This window comes from Macrobrachium nipponense, chromosome 49 (assembly GCF_015104395.2).
Source record: "Macrobrachium nipponense isolate FS-2020 chromosome 49, ASM1510439v2, whole genome shotgun sequence".
Taxonomy (NCBI): domain Eukaryota; kingdom Metazoa; phylum Arthropoda; class Malacostraca; order Decapoda; family Palaemonidae; genus Macrobrachium; species Macrobrachium nipponense.
Window position 1 is genome coordinate 4,495,854 of NC_087224.1, and position 25,727 is coordinate 4,521,580.

General features: G+C 44.3%; 2 protein-coding genes across 2 annotated transcripts in view; one reads left to right on the forward strand and one right to left on the reverse strand.

Annotated features, from left to right (window-relative positions):
- Positions 1-248: 248 nt before the first annotated feature.
- The window catches only part of LOC135205275 (nucleolar complex protein 2 homolog), a 42,099-nt gene continuing 16,620 nt past the window's right edge, over positions 249-25,727 (forward strand). The window contains 1 exon segment of the mRNA XM_064235650.1: positions 249-267. The gene's annotated coding sequence lies outside the window, so the exon portion shown is untranslated.
- On the reverse strand, positions 22,433-24,094 carry LOC135205216 (uncharacterized). The gene is made up of 2 exons (XM_064235573.1): positions 23,911-24,094; positions 22,433-23,642 (listed from the first exon to the last, which is right to left on the reverse strand). Exons 1-2 carry the CDS (start codon positions 24,086-24,088, stop codon positions 22,915-22,917), a joined length of 906 nt encoding a protein of 301 aa, XP_064091643.1. The 5' UTR covers positions 24,089-24,094; the 3' UTR covers positions 22,433-22,914.

The following is a 25,727-nucleotide window of genomic DNA, read 5'->3' on the forward strand; positions in this document are numbered from 1 at the left end:
AGACGGATTAGAGAGCCGTTCCAGAGGCAACTCTCCGCCATTACTACTACTGGCATCAACACGTTTTGCGTGTTATTGCTCTTAGATTTATTTACAACATTATTATCGTAATTTCTGGTGGACGTTTAAGAGAGCAGATTATCAATACTTTATAGTAAGTTTGGTATTCAAAATTAACCAATTAGGCCAAGTGTACTGGTTGGTTGTGTAGTATTAGACTTAAATTAGTAATCCGAAAGTCAGGCCAGGGGCGCACATGGACGTACCGTAAGTTTTATAAGGTACCCTATTTGTTACCGAGGGGCGAATAATTCACGCTATCTACGTCGTAATAGAAGTTTATAGAAGTTTAAAGTTACGGAACAACCTTAAATAGGACCTAGGTCCTAGGCGGGTCCTATCACAGAAGTGGGGGTAGGATGCAAAGTGAAGGGGTCGCTTCCTTTTGATGTGGGCAACTTATCCACCCCCCCCTCCCCCCACAGCCAGGTTAGGGTATGTCCGAGGTTAGGTTAAAGGTTAGGGGTAGTTTGCAGAATGACGGGACTACCTCCGAATGGAAATTATGAATTCCATTAGGGGGAAACATCAGTACAGGCCAACCCTCATCACGGTAGACGGGTCTTATTCACTCGATATTTAATTGGTGAAACATGAATACAATTGCAACTCTAAGCATACCATTTAAAAGACTGAAGTTTCGTCAACATATTGTGATATATGAAAGCCCATACGAACTAAAATAAGCATGTGAGCTCTTCGTAAATATGTTTTCAAGGCAGTTTTGAAATCCAATATGGCGGCTACGTTTTTTCATGGACGGTTCTCATCAGTGACGGACACCATCTTTCCCCAGCCTTCCCAGCACTCATTTGAACAATGTTAGCGTATGTATGTAACGTTTATTGATCTTACTCAAGATTGGCAGTTGTAATCAGCACAATAAAACAACATTTTGTTGCCTATATTAGTGAAAGTATGAAACTTGTTATTCCCGGGGTTATGGTTGGAACTGAATTCATTCTTACCTTGTAATCGGCGGTTTTTATCCTTACTGCCATCACAACTGAAACTCCACAGTGCTTATTTGATTGTTATTATTACACATTTTGGTCTCAGTTCACTCCACATTGCACTTTAAAACCGCGTTGATGTTCCTGGTTCTAAGCTGCGCGCGCCATAAACACAATTACAACAGCAGACGACGACAGACGACGAAACTGCAAAGTTTTATTCCCTAAACTGTTTACTTTACTCGTTATTTAGTTTAAATTTACATTGTTATTTAAAAATTTTGATTAATTCATGTATATTACCCTTTTTTGCAACCAAATTACCCCGAAAAATTACAGATATTTCTAACGTAGATAAAATCAAATGTTTCTAACGTTTTCGTACATCTGGCTGCCGAAAACCATAGAGGAATGAATACGGAAAAGTGCATAGAGGAACGACTACGTTTTTTTTTTTTTTTTTTGCTTTTTTGTTTTTGCTAGCACTTTTCATTGATTTCAGTCTTTATTAGTATTTTGAATTTTCTTAAATAATCGTATGCCAGAAATAAATGTAACCTTTAATGTTTGCATGCTTTAATGTTGCATGCTAAGAATGGCAAAATCATCGTTGCCACATTAGTGGAGGCTTCACACATACGCCGTTTCCATTATCCTGTTAAGCGTCCCGCCGCCCCTGATGAGCTCGCTGCTAACGTACCGTCACACTTTTTTTTGTAATCAGGGATCATAGCACTGATGATAGTTTTCAAAGTTAATATTGATTTTTATGCTTGTTTATTCATACTGTAATTAACTGTTGGAAATTCCTCTCTCTCTCTCTCTCTCTCTCGTCTCTCTCTATCTCTCTCGTCTCTCTCATCCGTCTCTCTCTCTCTCTCTCTCTCTCTCTCTCTCGTCGGAGTCCAGTCACTCGGCAAAGAAAAGTCATCTTCACTCCCGCAATTGGAAGAAAAGTTTTTGTATCATCACTGGAGGATTCAGAACTGAGCGCTCATCATCAAATAGGTTATCAATATCACACTCCTCATCTAGTATTTGATTGATCTCACCTAAAAGAAATATGCCTCCTCTTTGGGACATTCATTGTGAAAGACGCGAAATCCAATTTGTCTCGATAAACGCCCGAAGCGTATTGAAAGAAAAACCAACAGGGACAGGCAGGTTTTCTAGCATAAGCGACCACCAGGAAAGAGTTGCCAGGCTGGAAAATAAGTTTCCCATGTGCTGAGAGTGTTACCAAATGATGTTCCTACACTTTCTATGCGAGTAAACGTATTATTACGGGGCTGACGACTTGACAAGCACAGTTAAAGTCTTGAACGTAATATCCCGTTGAAGGCGCTACCGAGTAGATCGCGGTAAACGTATTATTACGTGGGTGACGCTTAACAGGTTATAAACTGTTTCCATGAATTCTAGTTGTCATAGTAATGCAATAATGATAAAATTGCTTTAATATTTATGTATATATACTTCCAATACATAGCCTAATTTCACCAATTTCAACGTTTTGTGTGTAGTCTTATACCCAGTTTGGAGGGTCAACACATACTGAATGGCAACAGAGAGAGAGAGAGAGAGAGAGAGAAAGGAAGGCGAGGAACGAAGAAGAAAAGGGAGGGGGGGGGTGGGGGGGGGGGGTTGGGGGGGGGGTTGGGGGGGGGGAGAAGGGTAGGTGGAGCTTTATACGCGTGTTCGTATCCATTTCTGCATAATGGAGTTTTTGTCTCTTGGTACAAGGACAAGTGTCGTTATTCTTTACGATTAGTGATTCACGATACCCTTATAAATTACGGCACTGGGTGTAATGCACTATAGCAAAATCTCGTTCTGTTAAGTGTTCGTTACAGAAATAGGTATTGCCCAAAAACCTGCTTGCACTGTCTCTGGAAACCCATAGTAGACATGCTGCTTAGTTGTCAATCAAGTTTTTATAACCAAGTATTTTTTACAAGCTAGCTATTGAATAAACTTTTTATTTTTCTCAGTCAAAACATATGCCCCTCAATGCTAACTTTCCTCTTTTAACGACTTTCTGGTCATTGCAAATTCGGCCCCATAATTTCTTATGGTGCGAAAACAGACAAGAGGCCCATGGACCGAAACGATTGCGTCACACTACGGCGATAATCCAGCAGTAAAACATCTTCATATATCCAAAAAGTAATAATAAAAGATATATATGCGCATTACGAATTATAACAATTACATGTATAGCTGATAACAATCTGCATGAATAACTGGTAAACTGTTCTGCAATGACAGTTGAGTATAGCAATTATTTACAATAGGTACGAAAGTCAAGATGTCGTGACGTCATAATACAGAACTTGAAAGAACGTTCTAATTCAGAAAAATAATTACTTAAATTTGAGTCAGAGTCGAGTTACTTTTTCAATAACGAATATTTTCAAATTAATCATCATAAATTATGTAAAATATTGATGTTTTACTACTTATTTAAAATTAGCCAAGAGCACGCTTCTCGTTCATCTTCTACCCCAACAGCTGTTTACGCCTGGCTTGTTGTTGATGAGAAATCGTGTTTTCGATTGTTGTGATAAAAGTGCTTCCAGCGTCTGTGGGTACAAGTGGTGTGCGGATTTATCACAGGAAATGGTTAGTTTATTGACACAAGCTACTCCGTAAACATCGAGATGGCGTCAATCTTCTAATACCTCGAGTTGTAAGTAAAAATGTTGAACGCGTTTTGTGAGATTTGCACTACGTTTGAGACCGTTTTCAGTACCCTCTGTTTAAATCTGTTTAAATCTTAAAATTTGGCCTTAATTTCTAACTTTGGGGAAAATACTTACTTCGAAAGGAGAGTAGAGGTCTTTAGCTCCGTTTCTCACCAACAACAAGTCGCGACTGATGCCCATCTCGGGTGTCAGGACGCGTTATAATGTACTTTTTCGGAGGGTGGCTTGCATTGATGGTAGGTGGCCTGCGTGGCCTGCTGTGATGATCTACCCTACCTCCAATACCTAGGGTGAACAATCACGGACGATCCACCATCGTCACGCTGGCCGGGTCTTACCTATTCACTCGATATTTAATTGGTGAAGCAAGAATACAATTACAACACTAAGCATACCATTCAAAAGATTGAAGTTTCGTCATCATAATGTGATATACCTAGGGTAAATAACCGTAGGGTCCAGAGTGGACCATGTTCGGTCAGCGTGTACAATCCCAAAAAAAGTACATTATAGGGTAGAATATCACAGCAGGCCAAGCAGGCCACCTACAATCAACACCTATCCACCCTCCGAAAAAGTACATTATAACGCGTCCTGACACCGGAGATGGTCATCAGTCGCGACTTCTTGTTTGGTGAAAAAAACGGAGCTAAAGACCTCTACTCTCCTTTCGAAGTAAGTATTTTCTCCAAGTTAGAAATTAAGGCCAAATTTTAAGATTTAAACAGAGAGGGTACTGAAAAGGGTGGCCTACTGCAGTGGAAATCTCACCAAAACGCTTTAGAAATTTTTACTTACAACTAAAATGTTTTGAAGATTGACGCTATCTTGATGTTTACGGAGTCGCTTGTGTCAACAAACTTCCCATTTCATGTGCTAAATCTGCACACCACTTGTACCCATAGACGCTGGGGCACTTTCATCACAACAATCGTAAACCCACCTCTTACCAGCACTTATTCGTACTTATTCAAGGGGACTACGGCATTCTTTGCGGCGTTTTGCGCTCTTCAATTGTTTATCAGTGTTGTCAATTGGTATGTGTTTACCCTCCAAACTAGGTATAAGACTTACACAAAACCGGGGAAATAAGTGAAATTAGCGTATCTATTTGTAGTATATATACATATTAGAGCAATTTTATCATTACTGCATTACTATGACAACTAGAATTCATCGAACAGTTGTAAATGCATCGGCGTATGTGTGACGCTCCACTAGATTGGCACGATGAGCCATTTTTCCTCACGTCGTCTGCTCGTAAGTATACATCCGAAACATTTGTAATTTTGGGGGTTAATTTGGTTGCAAAAAAGGGATAATGGACAATTGGAAATTAATAAACATTTTGAAGTAGAGTTAAACTAAATATTGAGTAAAGTAAACAATTAAGGGAATAAAGCTTTGCATCTCATAATCAGTGTTGTCGTCTGCTGCTCGTAACTTTGTTTACGGAGTGAGTGCTTAGGAAACACGAACAGCAATGTGGTTCGAGTGCACTGTGGAGTGAATTAAGACCAAAATGTGTATAATTACAATCAAATAAGCACTGTGGAGTTTCAGTTGTGATGGCAGTAAGGATAAAACCACTGATTACAAGGTAAGAATGAATTCAGTTCCAACCATAACCCCGGGAATAACAAGTTTCATACTTTCACTAATATAGGCAACAAAATGTTGTTTTATTGTGCTGATTACAACTGCAATCTTGAGTAAGATCAATAAACGTTACATACATACGCTAACATTGTTCAAATGAGTGCTGGGAAGGCTGGGGAAAGATGGTGGCCGTCACTGATGAGAACCGTCCATGCAAAACGTAGCCGCCATATTGGATTTCAAAACTGCCTTGAAAACATATTTTACGAAGAGCTCACATGCTTATTTTAATTCGTATGGGGCTTTCATATATCACAATATGTTGACGAAACTTCAGTCTTTTAAATGGTATGCTTAGAGTTGCAATTGTATTCATGTTTCACCAATTAAATATCGAGTGAATAAGACCCGTCCACCGTGATGAGGGTTGGCCTGTCGTGATATTCTACCCTAACGCGTCCTGACATCGAGGATGGGCATCAGTCGCGACTTGTTGTTGGTGGGAAACGGAGCTAAAGATCTCTACTCTCCTTTCGAAGTAAGTATTTTCTCCAAAGTTAGAAATTAAGGCCAAATTTTAAGATTTAAACAGAGGGTACTGAAAACGGTCTCAAACGTAGTGCAAATCTCACCAAAACGCGTTCAACATTTTTACTTACAACTCGAGGTATTTAGAAGATTGACGCCATCTCGATGTTTACGGAGTCGCTTGTGTCAATAAACTAACCATTTCCTGTGATAAATCCGCACACCACTTGTAGCCACAGACGCTGGGGCACTTTTATCACAACAAACGGAAAACTTTTCCTCACCGAGTAAACAACTGTTTTGGTAGAAGAAGACGACGAAGCGTGCACTTGGATAATTTTTTAAATAAATAGTAAAACATCAATATTTTACATATTTATGATGATTAATTTGAAAATATTCGTTATTGAAAAAGTACCTCGATTCTGACTCAAATTTTAAGTAATTATTTTTTGGAATTAGAACGTTCTTTTAAGTCCTGTATTATGACGTCACGACATCTTGACTTTCGTACCTATTGTAAATAATTGCTTTACTCAACTTTCTTGCAGAACAGTTTACCAGTTATTCATGCAGATTATCAGCTCTTCATGTAATTGGTTTAATCGTAATGCGCATATATATCTTCATTATTTACTGTTTGGATATATGAAGATGTTTTACTGCCGGATTATCGCCGTAGTGTGACGCAATCGTTTTCGGTCGATGCGCCTCTGTTTTCGCACCATAAGAAATATGGGGCCGAATTTGCAATGACCAGAAATCCAGTCGTTAAAAGAGGAAAGTTAGCATTGGAGGGGCATAAGTTTTGATCGAGAAAAATACAAATTTATTCAATAGCTAGCTTGTAAAAAAATACTTGATTCACAAAAACTTGATTGACAACTAAGCAGCATACCCACTATGGGTTTCAGAGACAGTGCAAGCACGTTTTTGGGCAATACCTATTTCTGTAACGAACACTCGTATCAGAACGAGATTTTGCTAAAGTGCATTACACCCAGTGCCGTAATTTATAAGGGTATCGTGAATCACTAATCGTAAAGAATAACGACACTTGTCCTTGTACCAAGAGACAAAAACTCCATTATGCAGAAATGGATACGAACACGCGTATAAAGCTCCACCTACCCTCCCCCCCCCTCCACCGCCACCCCATTTACTTCGTTCCTTCTTCCTTCCTTTCTCTCTCTCGTCTCTCTCTCTCTCTCTCTCTCTCTCTCTCTCTAATCTCTCTCTCTCTCTCTCTCTCTGTTGCCATTCGGTATGTGTTGACCCTCCAAACTGGGTATAAGACTACACACACGTTGAAATTGGTGAAATTAGGCTATGTATTGGAAGTATTTATACATAAATATTAAAGCAATTTTATCATTATTGCATTACTATGACAACTAGAATTCATGGAAACTGTTTATAATAATGAAACAGCGTATGTGTGAAGCCTCCACTAATGTGGCAACGATGATTTTGCCATTCTTAGCATGCAAACATTAAAGGTTACATTTATTTCTGGCATACGGTTATTAAAGAAATTCAAAATACTAATATAGACTGAAATCTATGAAAAGTGCTAGCAAAAAAAAAACAAAAAAAGCAAAAAAAAAAAAATGTATATAATTCACTTCTCCGTAGTCGTTCCTCTATGCACTTATCCGTAATCGTTCCTCTATGGTTTTCGGCAGCCAGATGTATGAAAACGTTAGAAAAATTTGATTGTATCTACTTTAGAAATATCTAATTTTTCCGGGTAATTTGGTTGCAAAAAAGGGATAATATACATGAATTAATTAAAATTTTTAAATAATAAAGTAAATTTAAACTAAATAATGAGTAAAGTAAACAATTTAGGGAATAAAACTTTGCAGTTTGTCGTCGCTGTTCGTAACATGTGTTTGTGGCGCGCGCGCTTAGGAACCAGCACAACAACGGGTTTAAAGTGCAATGTGGAGTGAACTGAGACCAAAATGTGTATAATAACAATCAAATAAGCACTGTGGAGTTTCAGTTGTGATGGCAGTAAGGATAAAAACCGCCGATTACAAGGTAAGAATGAATTCAGATCAAACCATAACCCCGGAATAACAAGTTTCAAAACTTTCACTAATGTAGGCAACAAAATGTTGTTTTATTGTGCTGATTACAACTGCAAATCTTGAGTAAGATCAATAAACGTTACATATATACGCTAACATTGTTCAAAAGAGTGCTGGGAAGGCTAGGGAAAGATGTGGCCGTCTCTGATCAGAACCTTCCATTGCAAAACGTAGCCGCCATATTGGATTTCAAAAACCGCCCTTGAAAACATATTTACGAAGAGCTCACATGCTTATTTTAGTTCGTATGGGGCTTTCATATATCACACATTATGTTGATGAAACTTCAGTCTTTTAAATGGTATGCTTAGAGTTGCAATTGTATTCTTGTTTCACCAATTTAATATCGAGTGAATAAGACCCATCCACCGTGATGAGGGTTGGCCTGCTGTGGTGTTTTACCTTATACCTATATGTAACGTTTATTGATCTTACTCAAGATTGCATTTGTAATCAGCACAGTAAAACAACATTTTGTGCCTATAGTATTAGTGAAAAGTATGAAACTTGTTATTCCCGGGGTCATGGTTTGAACTGAATTCATTTTTACCTTGTAATCGGTGGTTTTTATTTTATCCTTACTGCCATCACAACTGAAACTCCACAGTGCTTATTTGATTGTTATTGTACACATTTTGGTCTTAATTCACTCCACATTGCACTTGAACCACATTGCTGTTCCTGGTTCCTAAGCGTGCACTCCATAAACACAGTTATGAACAGCAGACAACGACACTGCAAAGTTTTTTTCCCTTAATTGTTTACTTTACTCATTATTTAGTTCAACTTTACAGTGGTACCTCGACATATGAAAGGCTCAACTTACGAAAAACTCGAGATACGAAAGCAAATACGAAAAATTTTACAGCTCTACATACGAAAAGTTTTCAAGATACGAAAGGTTGTTGCTGTAAAGTCCCGAGATTCGCCCGGACCACCGAGAACAATTTTAAAACTCCCGCGCCGCCAACTGAGCAAACTCGCCACCATCCTCCCGCTCTCCCATTGGTTCCTGATGCTAGTCACCTCATAAGGTCCTGCTCTCCCATTGGTCAGCATCTACCCCTTGTGCTTTAAGTATTCTATTGGTAAAAGGATGCTGTAAATTGAAAAACTTATTCATCCAATACATTTAATAAAAAAAAACATTAGGTAAAGATAGAATAAAGAATAGAAATGAATGGTTATTACATATACTGTTCGGTAGTTTCAGTAGTTGAAGAGAGATAATGAAAATTTATAGCTTACTGTGTATACTAGGAAAAGTGATTGCTTGGCGATCGTTCGATACTCGTAAGTGCTGGATGTAAACAGAAGTTTGGAAGCTTTTTTTTGTTTGTTTATTATAGTTAATGGTTACTTAATAATTATTTGAAATGAGTACATGCAATACATTTAATAAAAAAATTGTGAATTAGATATCATAAAATATAAAATAAATCAGACTGCCAACAAATACGTATTTTTTAGAATTCTTCTTCGGTTTTTATTATTACGTTACGTATACGTATGTTTCATTATAGCTGTCAGTAACTCGGTATCTCCATTAGGTAAAGATAGAATAAAGAATAGAAATGAATGGTTATTATACTGTTTGGTAGTTTCATTAGTTGAAGAGAGATTCTAATGAAAATTTATGGCTTACTGTGTGCTAGGAAAAATGATTGCTTGGCGTTCGTTCAGTACTTGTAAGACGGGTAAGAGCTGAATGAGAACAAATCGATTGGAAGGTTTTGTTTTTTGTTTGTTTGTGTATTATAGTTAATGATTAATTAATAATTATTTGAAATGAGTACATACTGATTATTGTTTATACATTTTATTGGCATATTCTAAGCTTTTAGCTCTTAGGTTTAGATGTCAGAATCATGACTAGGCTACAGTAGCAACCGCTAACATAGGCTAGGCTTATTGCTAAGGGATATGCTAAAGTCCTAATGTATGCAGTAAAAATGGGTTGAACATTACATGCAGTTGAATATTAATCAAGTATGTACAGTATTTGTTCCGACACGGCATACAAACCTTCGTCCTTTTACAATAGGAAGATACTAGCGGCAGCTGGATAGGTCGTAAGCTTTCGAACAAGGGTTCGGTAGTTAACTGCTTGTCCGACAGGCGCGCGCGCGGCGACTGGGAGGTAAACAAATCACTTTGTCTTTCGGCCCCTCACAGTGGATGGACGTGTGTGTTCGCTCTCTGCCCGCTGCTCGTCGTTTGCTTTCTTGTTTGTTTGTAATTGTGTATGAAAGATTGTAAGTACAGTATTCTCTCTTTTCATATTAATTACGCTGATTCATTAATGATGGAATCTCCGCGCCTCGCTACCCCAAGGAGACTTTGCCACCGGGTATCCGAAGGGCGCAAATGTGGGAAATTCAGATCTTTCCCCGAGATAGACCCTCATGTTTTGTGTGCTCGGTGCGGGGGCGCGAATGCACCCGGGCCGAGCCCTGTGATGTTTGTATGCACTGGTCGGAGGCGCAGTGGACATTGTATGAGGGCAGGAAGAAGCGAAGGCCTGCAAAGGAGTCGTCGGAAAGCTCTCCCGCGACTCCTTTGGTGACGGACACTTCGTCTTCTTTCCTGCCGCCCGCTCAACTTCCACGTTCTCGCGCCTTCCCACCTTCGGCCGCGGTGTCTAGGTCCTTCTCCTCTCCCGATGTGTCGAGTGTGGGAGAGTGGGCGCTAGATACCCCGACGTAGAGTTGTCACTGGGTCCTCTATCCGCTCGTCTTCGCGCGAGCGGGTAGAGGATCCTCCTAATCACCCGACTTTGCCTCCTCAGGTTGCGGTTGCCGTGAAGGATGACCTCGGACAGGTGTGGGCGTCGTTGGGACTGCAGGGCGTGCCGAGTGTCCAGGGGCTGCTGCTCTATCATCTCGCTGGCTCCGTGGCGGTTACGCACGCTACGGTCACAACACCACCACGACCCTGACAACACCTGGCTACGCGTCACCTCCTCACCTGGTGTACACCCAGCACGCGGTCTCTGTGACACCCACAACATCGGTGCAGGGGCCAGTCGCCGTAACTCGGGGGAGTGTGATGCCGCCACCTGGGGTTTGCCGTGTTGCCACGACCGGACTTCATGTGCCCGAAGAGCTCGCCCCTGGACCTCCCACGGTGCCGATGATGTCTGTGCCGCTGGTTAGACCATCTGTACCGTCCACACAGCCTGCCGTACCTGCCGTGACCACCGCTGCTGTTCCTGTTCCTGCTCCTGCCGTCTCGACTGCCGTTCCTGTGATGCTCGCACCTGCTGATGTTGTCCCTGTTCCTGGCGCCGCTGCTCCCGATGCTGGTCTGTTCGGACAGGTACGTCCGGGCCCTGTTGCTTCGGCAACAGCAGCCCCGGCTCCGTCCTGGATGACAGATCTGACGTCGGTCCTGAGGAGGTTGACGAAGAAGAAGAAGAAGAGGAGGAAGGTGTCGTCGTCGTCTTCATCGTCTTCTTCGTCGTCGTCGTCTGCCGCCTCTTCCCCTTCTTCTTCTAAGGCTCCCCCGCCTAAGAAGAAGAAGGTCGCCTCCCCCCCCCCTAAGAAGTCTCCTTCGGGAGCTTCTAAGGGCCCGTCTCGCTCTGGTGAGACGGGGGGTTCTTCCGCTGGTCGCAACCCTGCTCCTTCGGGAGCAGGACCCGTCTCTTCTCCCGCAAGGAAGAAGACTACGGGGGCCCAGAGGGGTGCCGGCTAACACCGGCACTTCCTCACCTGCTGTTAGTGGTTCGGCCACGGCAGCAGGATCCGTCTCGGCCGCTTCGTTCGCGAGAGGTACCGAGTGTACGGTCGCCTACCAGCGACCGTGCAGCCAGGAACCAGACCTCTGAGTCCGCTCAGCGTCAGGTTCACGGCACGGAGCGGAAGACTGGTGACAGCCGCTCACGCGACTCTCACCAGACCAGCTCTCGCTCTCACGGCGAGCGGCTGGCTACCCGGGCGGACGTGACGGTCCACGATCCTGGCCACGGGCCTGAGGCTGGAAGAGGTCCCCCCGTTCGCCGGCACCAGCCACGGCTGGTACCAGCGAACTGACGCCACCGTGAGGATATGCACCGGTCTCACCGTGACAGTGGAGCTCGCCGGTCGCCTGACCGTCGCTCTCACAGAGAGCGATCGGGTACGGCGCCAGCACCAGCTCCTCTGACACACGAGACCGGGGCCGCTGTTCTCGTCCAGCCGTTCTCCACAGCGAGACGGCTCGACTAGGTCTGCAGCTCGATCGCCACCGCGCGTTGGCGGGATCGCCTGCAGTCCTCCAAGCCCGCTGGTTTCTGCCAGTGAGCGAGGAGAGAGCGTCAGGTCTGCCTCTCCCATACCTTCAACCTCCTCGGGTTACACCAGGGAGGGGCGAGGTATTGAGGAGTGATCGTGAGGGTGCGCCCCTCAGGATCCCGCCACGTCGTCGTACGTACCAGGCTCGGTTCTCGGACCAGCCAGGTCGTACGCACAGGTGGTTGGAGGAGACCCAGAGGGGGCTGTCGCTGCTCCTCTCCTTGAGGGAGGAGGGTCTCGGGAGGTACTCCTGTTCGAGGGACTGGACGGTCCTACTCCACAGGATGCTATCACACCCGAGATCCAGAGGAACTTTGCCGAGGTTATTGCGCTGATTCGTCAGCACAACGACCTCGGGAAGGATCGCCGCTCCCACATCCGAGCCCACGTCCCGGCTCGAGTCGTTCTGGGCCCGAAGAGGGAACCCAGACCGACGGTGGGTTTGCCGCGTTCCGAGCTTGCGGACTCAGTGCTGGACCAGGTTGAATCGCTTGTCTCCGGACAAGACGGTTCGCTCAAGTCTGGCAGGTCGAGCAAGCTGCTTCCACTCCTCTGCTACGACAGCGGCGGTTTTACGTGCCATCTGAAGACCCGATGCCGCCCCAAACAGGTGAACCCGGAGTTAGCTAGGCTGACTCCGGGTGTGTCTCTGCAACAGCTCCTGTCCCGAGAACCTGTGGTTCTCGCAGCAAGAGGCACTCGGCCTGGAATCTACCGCCATGGCAGCTTTCCAGGCCGTCTCCTGGCTAGATCTGTGGTCCCTCACAGTATCTAAGGTCGCAGCCAACTCCGGGGGAATTTCTCCCGAAGAGGACTCGGCCTTCAGGAGACTTTGCCAGTCTGGGGGAAGAGCCATCTCCTTCCTTGCCCACCAGACGGTGAACCTGTGGGCCAAACCTGGTTCTCCGACGAAGGGACGCTGTCCTTACTCGGGTTTCCAGGTCGTGGCCGGGCGTGAGGCGGCGTTGGGGCTTCGAAACGGACCTCTACGGAGTTCCACGTCTCTCTTCCCAGGAGAGATGGTGGACGCTGCGGTGGACAGACGGCGCACTGAAGACAGTGACCGTCTGGTTCACCAGGCAGTCTCGAAGGCTTCTGGGCAGCCTCGGACTGCGGCCAAGTCTAAGAGCTCGGCTAGCGCTTCCTCGGCTGCTAAGACGGTTGCTGCGTCGAAGCCCCCGAGATGACTCTGTCTTCTTCAACTTCTGGCAAGGGGGGCCGTAACCAGCCCTCCTCCCAGCCCTCTCATACCCGTGGAGGCTCTGGGAAGAAGTCGAAGAAAGGGGGAAACGCTAGGGACGGCGTTCCCCCTCACCTGCTGCCGGAAGTGGGGGGTGCTGGCCAGCCATTGGGCAAACTTGGCAGCGCTACGGCGCCGAGACCTGGATTGTCGATGTCCTTCGGGAGGGATATCTATTACCCACCCCTTCGAATTAATCTCGGCCACCCCTCACCTCCAACCCGGTCCAACAGCAGTCGTACGTCCACCCCGGGTCACCGAAGGACGTAGCACTCAGACAGGAGATCAAGACCATGCTGAGCAAGAGAGCTGTAGAGATCGTCACGGATCAGTCACCGGGCTTTTACAGTCGACTCTTCCTGGTGGAAAAGTCTACGGGAGGCTGGCGCCCGGTGATAGATCTCTCTCCCCTGAACCGGTTTGTTCGCCAGACCCGGTTCACGATGGAGACGGCAACGCTCAGTGCTCGACTCCATCAGGGAGAACGATTTCATGCTTTCAGTGGACTTGAGGATGCGTATTTCCAAATACCCATTCATCAGTCCTCCAGAAAGTACCTCCGCTTCATCCTCGACGGGACGGTGTACCAGTTCAGGGCACTGTGCTTCGGTCTCTCAACCGCCCCACAGGTGTTCACGCGTGTGTTCACTCTGGTGTCTGCTTGGGCCCATTCGCAACGGGATACGTCTGATGAGGTATCTCGACGATTGGTTAGTCCTGGCGAGCTCCCGCTCGCAGTTGCTACAGGACAGGGATCGGCTGCTCGAGTTCTGTCGCGATCTGGGATCGTTGTGAACTTCGAGAAGTCCGATCTCGAGCCCAAGCAGAGGATGAAGTACCATGGGTATGCTGATCGACACGGTAGCAGGGCGAGTCTTCCCCGCGGACTCGCGGATCAGCAGATTCAGAGAGGCAGCCAACCAGTTCCTGTCTCGGCAGGAACAGGTAGCTCAGCGATGGCAAGTCGTGATCGGACACCTGTCGTCACTCGAGAAGTTAGTCCCTCACGGCCGTCTTCACCTGCGGTCTCTTCAATGGAGACTAAAGGAGAGTTGGTCACAGGCGACGGATCCCCCAAGCTTCCAGTGTCACTGACACAGGAGGATGAGGCAGGACCTAGCCTGGTGGCTCGACGACAGGAACCTCTTAAGAGGAGTGCCTCTGCGCACTCCCCCCCCGGACATGCAGCTGTTCTCAGACGCATCGACCGAGGGATGGGGCGCACACCTGGAGGAGTTTGCTGACTTCAGGAGTGTGGGACGAGAACGACAAGCACCTTCACATCAATGTACTGGAACTCAAGGCAGCGTTCCTCGCTCTCCAAGAGTTTCAGGACCGCTTGATGGGACACTCAGTGGTTGTTGATGTGCGACAACACCACGGTGGTGGCTTACGTCAACAAACAGGGGGGCCTAGTGTCCCTCTCCCGTTGTACCAGTTGACACGGCAGGTGCACGAGTGGGCTCAGGCACACTCAATAGAGCTGTCGGCACGCTACATTCCAGGGAAGAGGAATGTAGTAGCAGACACGCTCAGCCGTCGGGAATCAGGTGATAGGGACCGAATGGTCTCTACACCAGGACGTGGCGGAAAGGCTCTTCGACCTGTGGGGGGCGACCAGTCGTGGATCTGTTCGCCACCCGGCACAACAGGAAGCTCCAGGTGTTCTTCTCGGCCGTGCCGGACCCATGGGCAGCTGCAGAGGACGCTCTTCAACACCCGTGGGACAACCTCTTCGTCTATGCCTTTCCCCCGTTCAGCCTGATTCGCAAGGTGATCAGTCGAGCGCTGGTCACCCGAATCTCAGGATGATCCTGTTGGCTCCCAAATGGCCACAGGCCATTTGGTATCCGGACTGCTGGCCTTCTCGCAGGAGAACCGAGAGAGATTCCCCCTTGGCACAACCTTCTCGCCCAGCGCACACTCGAGCGGTACCACCGAGCAGTCCAGTCCCTACGTCTTCACGGCTGGCTGTTATCCACCATCTCTTGCGAACGAGAGGCTTTTCTCGTAGCGCAGCAAACAGAGATGGCTGGAAACGTTCCGTCAGTCCATCTGCAGCTGTGTACCAGGGGAAGTGGGCCGTCTTCTGTGGTTGGTGTCGTAGACGGGGTCTATCTCCTCTCAGAGCCACTCTTCAGCAGGTAGCGGATTCCTCGTTTTTCTCGCCGAGAGAAGCTCCTATCAGTCCCCACAGTGAAAGGATACAGAGCCGCCTTGGCGCTCGTCCTGAAACTGAGGGGTTGGACATCTCGAACTCGTTTCGAGATCTCCTTGCTGATGAGGAGCTTCGAGAGGTCTTGCCCACCCAGGGAACTCAGGCCCCCTGCGTGGGACGTGACTCTCGTCCTTAGGAGTCTGACTCGAACACCGTTCGAGCCACTCCGAGAGTCGTCAGGACAGGGATCTGACCCTCAAGACCCTCTTCTTGCTGGCCCTGGCATCGGCGAAGAGAGTAGGGGAACTTCATGGTCTTTTCCTATGATGTACGACACTCCAGGGGATGGGGATCTGTGACGCTCGATTTCGTCCCGAACTTCGTTGCGAAGACTCAGAAACCGTCAGTCCCTGATGACAGGTTCGAGTCATTCACGATTCCCTCCCTATTGGACTTCACCGATAATGATGCGGATGAGATGCTGCTTTGCCTGTGAGGGCGCTACGGCGCTATCTGAAGAGAAAACTGTCGTCACCTCAGGCTGAGTGTCGACGCCTCTTCGTTAGCACCGGGGTCACCAAGAAAGAAGTATCCAAGAAACACTCATTTCTGGCTGCGTGAGGTCATCAGGAGGGCGTATGAGGCTGATGATAGTGACGACATCCGTACGTCCCGTCCGAGAGCTCACGAGGTCAGAAGTATTGGGCCCCTCGTTGGCGTTTTCGCAAGAACTTCTCCGTGGCGCAGGTCCTGAAGGCAGGGGTCTGGTCTAACCAGACGACCTTTACGTCCTTCTACCTTCGGGATATTGCCCACAGGTCCTTGGATACCTTTTCCTTGGGACCCGTGGTGGCTGCTCAACAAGTTGTGTAGCTAACCCAGACCCTCGCAGGCTGAACAGCATCGAGTCCTGGTGTGACTGTGTGGATGGATGTGTGAGTGAGTGAGTGACTGGCTCTCTCTTCCCATCTTTTCCTTCCCCTCTACCTGTGGGCAGAGGGCCATGGTCGTCACTACGCTGGATGAGGACGAGATGCAGTGAGCTATATGACAGAGCCCCATCCTATCCCTTTCCATAGGGATAGGAGCAGAATATCCACCACTTCCTTCTGCAAGGGGGGGAAGTGGATGCCTACAAGAGTCAAACCCATGACTTTATATTTGCTCCTGTACAGGAACAAGTTCTTGCATTGCTGTACTAAGAGATGCGCATGCCCCTCTCTTAGTACTCGTCCAGAGGTCTGACCATTGATCCTGCGGTGCACACCCCGATCAATCGGACAGAGGCTTGGATCCCTCCCTCGCTCTTACGACCAGGGAAGCTTCCAAGGTAGGGCGAACACCAGTCTGTTCACAAAAGACTCAGATTCCACCACCAAGAAGTGAGTCTTCCTATTGTAAAGGACCGAAGGTTTGTATGCCGTGTCGGAACAAATGACAATTTGTCTAAAATTGCATTTTTCCTAACTATACAAAACCTGAGGTCCTTTTACACATAGCCCCACCTCATGCCACCCCTCACTCTGCAGTTTTTGCTTGGGCCAAAGCAAAAGTGATTTGTTTACCTCCCAGTCGCGCGCAGCGCGCCTGTCGGACAAGCAGTTAACTACCGAACCCCTTGTTCGAAAGCTTACGACCTATCCAGCTGCCGCTAGTATCTTCCTATTGTAAAAGGACCTCAGGTTGTATAGTTAGGAAAAATGCAATTTTAGACAAATTGTCATTTTGCCTTTTTAGAGTCATATTTCTTCCGTTGGATCAGCGTCGTAACCTAGAACATGTGTTTTAGGCCTGGAAATAATATACTGGGTTGTTTTTGGAGGGCTTGGAACGGATTAGCCATTTTACATGTAAAATGTGGTCCAAGATACGAAAACTTCATGATACGAAGGGCACCTCGGAACGGATTAATTTTCGTATCTCGAGGTACTACTGTACTTTGTTATTTCAAAATGTTTATTTATTTCATGTCTATTACCCCTTTTTTTGCAACCAAATTACCCCAAAAAATTACAGATATTTCTAAAGTAGATACAATCCAATGTTTCTAACCTTGTCGTACATCTGGCTGCCGAAAACCATAGTGAGCAGTCTATGGATAAGTGGATTATAATGTTTTTTTTTTTTTTCTAGCACTTTTCATTGATTTAAGTCTGTATTAGTATTTTGATTTTTTAAAATAACTGTATGCCAGAAATAAATGTAACATTTAATGTTTGCATGCTAAGAATGGCAAAATCATCGTTGCCACATTAGTGGAGCTTCACACATACGTCGATGCATTATTATAAACTGTTTCCATGAATTCTAGTTTTCATAGTAATGCAATAATGATAAAATTGCTTTAATATTTATGTATATATACTTTCAATACATAGGCTAATTTCACCAATTTCCACGTTTTGTGTGAGTCTTATACCCAGTTTGGAGGGTGAACACATACCAATTGGCAACAGAGAGAGAGAGAGAGAGAGAGAGAGAGAGAGAGAGAGAGAGAGAGAGAGAGAGAGAGGAAGGCGAAGGAAGGAAGAAGGACAGGGGTGGCGGTGGAGGGTAGGTGGAGCTTTTTACGCGTGTTCGTATCCATTTCTGGTTAATGGAGTTTTTGTCTCTTGGTACAAGGACAAGTGTTGTTATTCTTTACGATTAGTGATTCACGATACCCTTATAAATTACGGCACTGGGTGTAATGCACTATAGCAAAATCTCGTTCTGTTACGAGTGTTCGTTACAGAAATATTGCCCAAAAACGTGCTTGCACTGCTCTGAAACCCATAGTAGGTATGCTGCGCTTAGTTGTCAAGCAAGTTTTTTGTAATCAAGTATTTTTTACAAGCTAGCTATTGTATAAATTTGTATTTTTCTCAATCAAAACATATGGCCCTCAATGCTAACTTTCCTCTTTCAATGACTTTCTGGTCATTGCAAATTCGGCCCCATTAATTTCTTATGGTGCGAAAACAGACAGAGGCCCAGGGACCGAAAGCGATTGCAGCACACTACGGCGGTAATCCGGCAGTAAAACATCCTCATATATCCAAAAAGTAAATAATAAAGATATATATATATGCGCATCACGATTATAACAATTACATGAATGGCTGAAAACAATCTGCATGAATAATTGGTAAACTGTTCTGCAAAAAAGTTGAGTATAGCAATTCATCTACAATAGGTACGAAAGTCAAGATGTCGTGACGTCATAATACAGGACTTAAAAGAACGTTCTAATTCCAAAAAATAATGACTTAAATTTGAGTCAGAATTGAGTTACTTTTTTAATAACGAATATTTTCAAATTAATCATCGTAAATATGTAAAATATTGATGTTTTACTATTTATTTAAATAATTATCTAGTGCACGCTTCGTCGTCGTCTTCTACCAAAACAGTAGTTTCCTTAAAAACTTCGCAGTTAGGGACCGTGTTCCGATTGTTGTGATGAAAGTGCCCCAGCGTCTATGGGTACAAGTGGTGTGCGGATTTATCACAGGAAATGGGAAGTTTGTTGACACAAGCAACTCCACAAACATCTAGATGGCGTCAATCTTCTAAGATATTTAAGCGTAAGTAAAATTTTCGAAAGTGTTTTGGTGAGATTTGCACTGCGTTGGACACCCTATTCACTACCTTCTGTTTAATGCTTTAAATTTGGCCTTAATTTCTAACTTTGGAGAAAATACTTACTTCGAAAGGAGAGTAGAGGTCTTTAGCTCCGTCTCTCACCAACAACAAGTCGTGACTGATGCCCATCTCCGGTGTTAAGACACGTTATAAGTACTTTTTCAGAGGGGTGGCATGTCGTGATCGTTATTGAGTTGATCCAGGCCATGCAGTTGTTTACCCTATGAATTCCATTACCTCCGATTTTTAGGGGGAAACACCGCAGTGGATCCATTGTCATCGCGTGGATCAGCCTTATTTACTTGATATTTAATTGGTGAAACAAGAATACTTTTCTATAATCTATTACTGCACAACAAACAAATCCATTAAAAAGTGGCCTTTTAGGCGATTTTAGTGGTCAATATGAACACTGCAAAGAGGGAACAATGAGCCTTGTGAAAGAGGAAGACAGTTTCGGGCCATAAGTCAGGTTAGTGTGGTTTGTTCGGTTACTCATGATTGTAGCTTTTATCAGTTTTGAGATATTTTCATATAAATAACGATAAGTGCCAAAATTTCAACCTTCGGTCAACTTTGACTCTACCGAAATGATCGAAAAACGCAATTGTAAGCTAAAACTCTTATAATTTAGTAATATTCAATCATTTACCTTAATTTTGCAACTAATTGGAAGTCTCTAGCACAATATTTCGATTTATGGTGAATTTATGAAAAAACTTTTTCCTTACGTCCGCGCGGTAACTCTTCCGAAAAAAATCATACATGCGATTGTGGTAATGTTTGCACCATATTAAATTAGCCGTTACATAAAGTTTTATATATGAAAATGTGCGAAATTTCATGCACAATACAACTAAAAACAACCCATGGTTGTAGCTTTTATCAATTTTGAAATATTTTCATATAAAAAATGATAAGTGACAAATTTTCAACCTTCGGTCGACTTTGACTCTACCGAAATGGTCGAAAAAACGCAATTGTAAGCTAAAACGCTTATATTCTATTAATATTCAAGCATTTACCTTCATTTGCCAACAAATTGGAAGTCTCTAGACAATATTCGATTTATGGTGAATTATGAACAAAATAACATTTCTTTACGTCCGCGCGGTAATCTTCCGAAAAATCATACGTGCGATTATGGTAATGTTTGCACCATTTTAAATTAGCTGTTACATAAAGTTTTATATATGAAAATGTGCGCAATTTCATGTAGAATACAAGTAAAAATAATTGAAGGTTGTAGCTTTTCTCATTTTTGAAATATTTGCATATAAATCACGATAAATAGAAAAAAAAAACCACGTTCGGTCAACTTTGACTCTACCGAAATGGTCGAAAAACGCAATTGTAAGCTAAAACTCTTACAGTCTAGTAATATTCAGTCATTTATCTTCATCTTGAAACAAATTCGAAGTCTCTAGCACAATATTTAAATTTATGGTGAATTTAAAAAAAAACTTTCCTTCCCTCCGCGCGCGGATTCTCCGCCACAAATCTCCGAAATGTGTACGTCCCATTCTCGGAATATTTGCTCCGTTTCATATTAGGCATTTTATAGTTTTATATATGAAAATGTGCACAATTTCATGTAGAATAAAATGAAAAATATTTGAAAGTTGTAGCTTTTCTTATTTTCGAAATAATTGCATATAAACAAAAATATATATAAAACAAAAAAATTCGACATTCGGTCAACTTTAACTCGTCAGATATGGTCGAAAACTGCATTTGTAAGCTAATATTCTTATAGTATAGTAATATTCAATCATTTGTCTTCATTCTGAAATAAATTGGAAGTCTCTAGACAATATTTTAGATTTATGGTGAATTTTTGAAAAAAAATATTTGTTTACGTCCGCGCGTTACGAATTCATGCATTATTTTGTGATAATATTTTTCTCTGTTGCGTTTTTATCGTTTTACAATGTGTTATATACCAAAATGATCGCAACTTAGTGTACAAATTACAACGAAAAAAAAGTAACTTGTTACCTTTAAACCGTTTTGCGCACAGCGCGATTTGAATACAATTATATATGAAATTTCGTTTTTGCGCTATCATATATCGCATTATTTATATATGATAATGATAATTTTTTTCATTTCTGATGGTTCCATACTAAACTTCAGGCAATGACAAAAAAAGGAGCCAAAAATGAACTCTTAATCTTGAAAACTAAGCGCGCTGTGATTTTTTGAAAAAAATATTTTTTCCGCTTCCGCGCTCACTCTGAAATACCTCCGGCACACAGAGACATTTTTTTGTTTTTTTTTTACCGCTTCGGCGTTAAGGGTTAATTCACTCCAAATTGCACTTGAACTACGTTGCAGTTCCTGGTTCCTAAGCGCTCACTCCACAAACAATTACGAGCAGCACACGAGTACATGGTTTATGAGGTGCAAAGCTTTATTTGCTTAATTCTTTACTCATTATATATTTAGTTTAACTTTACTTTATTACTTCATAATGTTTATTTATTTCATGTCTATTATCCTTTTTTTGCAACCAAATTAACCCTGAAAAATTACAGATATTTCTATAGATACGAGCAAACAGCAAAATGACTCATCGTTGCCAATGTAGTGGAGCTTCACACATATGCCGATGCATTTACAAAATGTTTGCATGAATTCTAGTTGTCATAGTAATGCAATAATTATAAAATTGCTCTAATATGTATATATACTACAAATAGATGCGCTAATTTCACTTATTTCTCCGGTTTTGTGCAAGTCTTATACCCAGTTTGGAGGGTGAACACATACCAATTGACATAAGCAACTCCGCAAACATCGAGAGGCGTCAATCTTTGAAATTTTCGTAGTTGTAAGTAAAAATTTCAAAAGTGCACTGCGTAGAGCCAGACTTCATTTAAGGTCCACCTTAAGTTTTATTGGGAATTTCAAAAAACCCTCTTAGTATGTTATTCTACATACAAATACAAGACTCTTTCATTCTTGTGTATTTTTTGATATCTTGACATGCATGCAATGAAGTGGACCATATGGAGACCTCGGGCGAGTTTCGACTGACTGACCACGCTCATCCACCTTGGGATACTTCAGGCCGTAACGGCAAACTTTTTTTCCAGTGGTACCTTAAGACTTTCTGACATCTAGCACTTGTATACACCATTTATTTAGCAATTCTCTTTAACAATCATTACTTAGGGATGCAAGGCATGGATATAATTACTTCAGGTAATTATATAAGAAACACTGGGATGGTTTAGTTATTTATTTTACAATGAATTTGAAAAATCACTTACAATTACTGATATTTACAATGTATTTACAATTACTGGCCTACCTTGTGGAATAATGAAAAAAAATTTCACATCATTGAGGCACAATACAACCTTGCAGTCTCGCACACCCAACGGGATCTGCGAATGTGGCCCTTCTCTGAACAAAACTTACATGTTTGCCTTTCGTCCACATGCTTTGGCATATGCAGAGAGGTAGCATCCTTGACAGACTGCAGGGGTGGATAGCCAACTCTGTTGTCCCTGGTAGTGCCCACATACTAGCAACTATACTGTGACTTCAAGTACTCAACCAACGCAATACTTGTGAAGTAGTTGTCGGCATACACAGTGGAGTTCTCTGGGTCCTTGAGGGTCTTGACCAAGGCAATAACAAACTTGTTAGTGACTGGCAACTTCTCCTCCTCTTCAGACAGTGATGTATGGTGGCTCTGAAATGTAGTGGCCCCCCTGGTACATGAGAATGTCATGGATAAATCCATCCACACTGGAACGGCAGAAGAGTTTGAAGCCCCACTTGTCCGGTTTCTTGGCTACATATTGACGAAGGTTACCCGCTGTGGTGCCCTTGTATGCAACCATAACCTCATCTATGGATTGCGTAGGAGTCTCTGCAACATTCAAGAACTCCCTGGTAACCTTTGTGAAGAGGGAACGCACCTTCAAGAACCGGTCCTGTGATCCTGCTGCCTGGTCGTTGTCACTGAAGTGGAGGTTTGACCAGATTGCCTTGAAACGGTTCCTGGACACATACTCAGCAACTTGAGGCACCCTCGTCTTGACAGCCCAGTAGTCCACTATGCTGGGCAAAGGCATAAGTCCCATGTACATGATGAGACCCAGGAAAACCATGAACTCGGATTCGGAGAGGTTGAAGTTACTGACCACATCCCTCTGTTTCGAGTATAGGTTACTCTGAAAGACAATGTGGGACCTCAAGTCAGGCGTAAAACACTCTGTGAAGTATTCAGAAGCCGGCCTCAGAAAGTCAGGACGGGGGTGAACATACTCCTGCCGGGGCTGGTTAGTGATGTCTTCCTTTTTCCACGGTCGAACCCGAGGTCTCTTAGTGGCAGGCCGGACTGCATCACCATCCTCTGGCATCTGCTGAGGAACAACAACACAAACCTTGCGACCTGAAATAAAAAGAAAGTATTATTAGTAAAACAGTAAATGAATCATGAGTGTGTATGTGTATGTATGCGTGGGCAGTGAGTATGTTTGTATGTATATGCATGTGTGGGCAGTGAGGTTATGTGTGTGTATGTGTGAGCAGTGAGTGTACATGTTTGTATGTGAGTGTAGCAAATACACATTTTCATACACAGAGCATTGATATAAAAATGGTATGACTTTTAAAAAACTCATGGCAATAACTGGTTATATAATATGCGTCATACTAACCTGGCCTAGATCTTGAGGTGGAAGGCACATCCTCGTCGAGGCCGAGTTCATCAAGGTCACTGTCATCCTTGAGTGATGCCGCGTCCATGTCACTGCCTGCTACATCATCAGGGGCTATCCAAGAACGTTGACTATCATCCTCATGCTCCAATGCAGCATTCCTGCCCCCATAAAACATGGAACTTTTAATCTGCAAAGAAAAAAAAAATTACTAGAAATGACACTAACAGCACTCACTTTTGTAAACAAACAATCTCTCTCTCTCTCTCTCTCTCTCTCTCTCTCTCTCTCTCTCTCTCTCTCTCTTCTGTGTGTGTGTGCACATAAGCTTAAAAACTGCAAACTAAATCAAAATGCATGCAAATGAGCCTAACATAACTATAATTACTAGAAATGACACTAACACGTATCCTGAAGGATTGTTTCTCGTCTTCCGACGCGTCCTCCCCGCGCAAGGGGTGGGAATCTCGTTCGGATTCGCGACCTTTGAAGAGGACTCTTCAAGAGCTTGACGCTTCACGTCATGCTTTGTCTGAGTGGCATTCTTCTCCGGAAAGCGTAGCTTTTCCGCCGCCCCCCCAGAAGAAGTCTAGGACGTCATCCGACGATGACGCCCGCGAGCGCCCCAGTCGCTCTAGAGCCAAGGCTGTTCCTAGGAGAAGGAAGAAGGCGTCCCCCTCGCCCCTCTCCTTCTCACAAGCGCAGCTCGTCTCTGCGTAAGGAGACATCTCAGACGGAGATCATCATTGCGATGCAGCGGCAACTGGACGCTTTACTGAAGCAGAAGGAGACGGTACCTCGTCGAAGAAAGACGGGGGATAGACTGCCTATCAAGAGAACTAAGCAGTCTTCTCCAACGGCTCCTTTTTCGTCCCGTCTTATGATTTTTTTCGCCCTCTAGACGTCGTTTTTGCTCCCCAGGCTTCGTCTAGAGGTGACGTTAGACGCCAGTTTAGAGAGAGTTCTCTGCATGCTCCTTCCTCTTCCACCCGTAGAGAGGACGCTCGGCGTTCCGACTTCGACGCTTCTGCTGACGACGATTTTGTAGCTGTCGGACGGACTTCTTTGCGTTCGGCCCCTCTTCGACATGACAGTCTTGACGCTCAACGATACGTTACTCGGGCAGTTGATCAAGTTTCTTCGCGGGACGTTTGTAAGGACGCTTCGCGGGACGTTAGAAGAGTCCTCTTTGATGGACGCTCCGTTGGACGCTTCGCTGGACGCTCGGTCGGACGCTGATTTGGACGCTCGAGAGAACGCTACGTTGGACGCTCAGATGGACGCTCGTAGACGTTTCTAGTAAGACCTCTGTGGACGCGAATGTGGAAGTTCGCTGTCACTCGGATGTTGTTCCCGAGACTTTGGCACGTTCGCCTCTAAAGGTGATTCCTGATCCTGTGACTGTTAAGGATCCGTTACCTCGTCTTCTCTTCATCGTTCGGATAGGAGACTTGGAACTAAAGGACTTCTGCCTCTTCCTTCGGACTTGCACTCGGGTAGGGAAGAAGGAGAACTTAGCGGTTCTTCGGAGGATGTTGATGAAGAACAACCTGCTACGTCTGCTTCGTCAGATTATCAAGTTTTGGCACGACTACTTCGTGATTCGTTGGCGATACTTTTCAGCCTGCTGCTCCTCCTTCTCCTCCTTCTCAGTTTTCGTCGTCGAAGACAAGCAAGTCTCCAGGTTTCGTGAAGATGAAGACGTCGTTATCTACTAGAAGAGCTTTCCGGAAGGTTAACGCTGGATGGAGTCTAGGAAAGCAAAAGGAAGGACTACTTTCGCCCTGCCTCCGTCTAGACTTAGCGGTAAGGCAGGG

Excerpts from the sequence above, each read along its gene's own strand:
- LOC135205216 (XM_064235573.1), bottom strand. The coding sequence starts at position 24,088 with ATGTTTTATGGGGGCAGGAATGCTGCATTGGAGCATGAGGATGATAGT. Across the intron at positions 23,643-23,910 it reads CACCTCAAGATCTAGGCCAG|GTCGCAAGGTTTGTGTTGTT; the intron begins GTTAGTATGACG and ends TTTTTATTTCAG.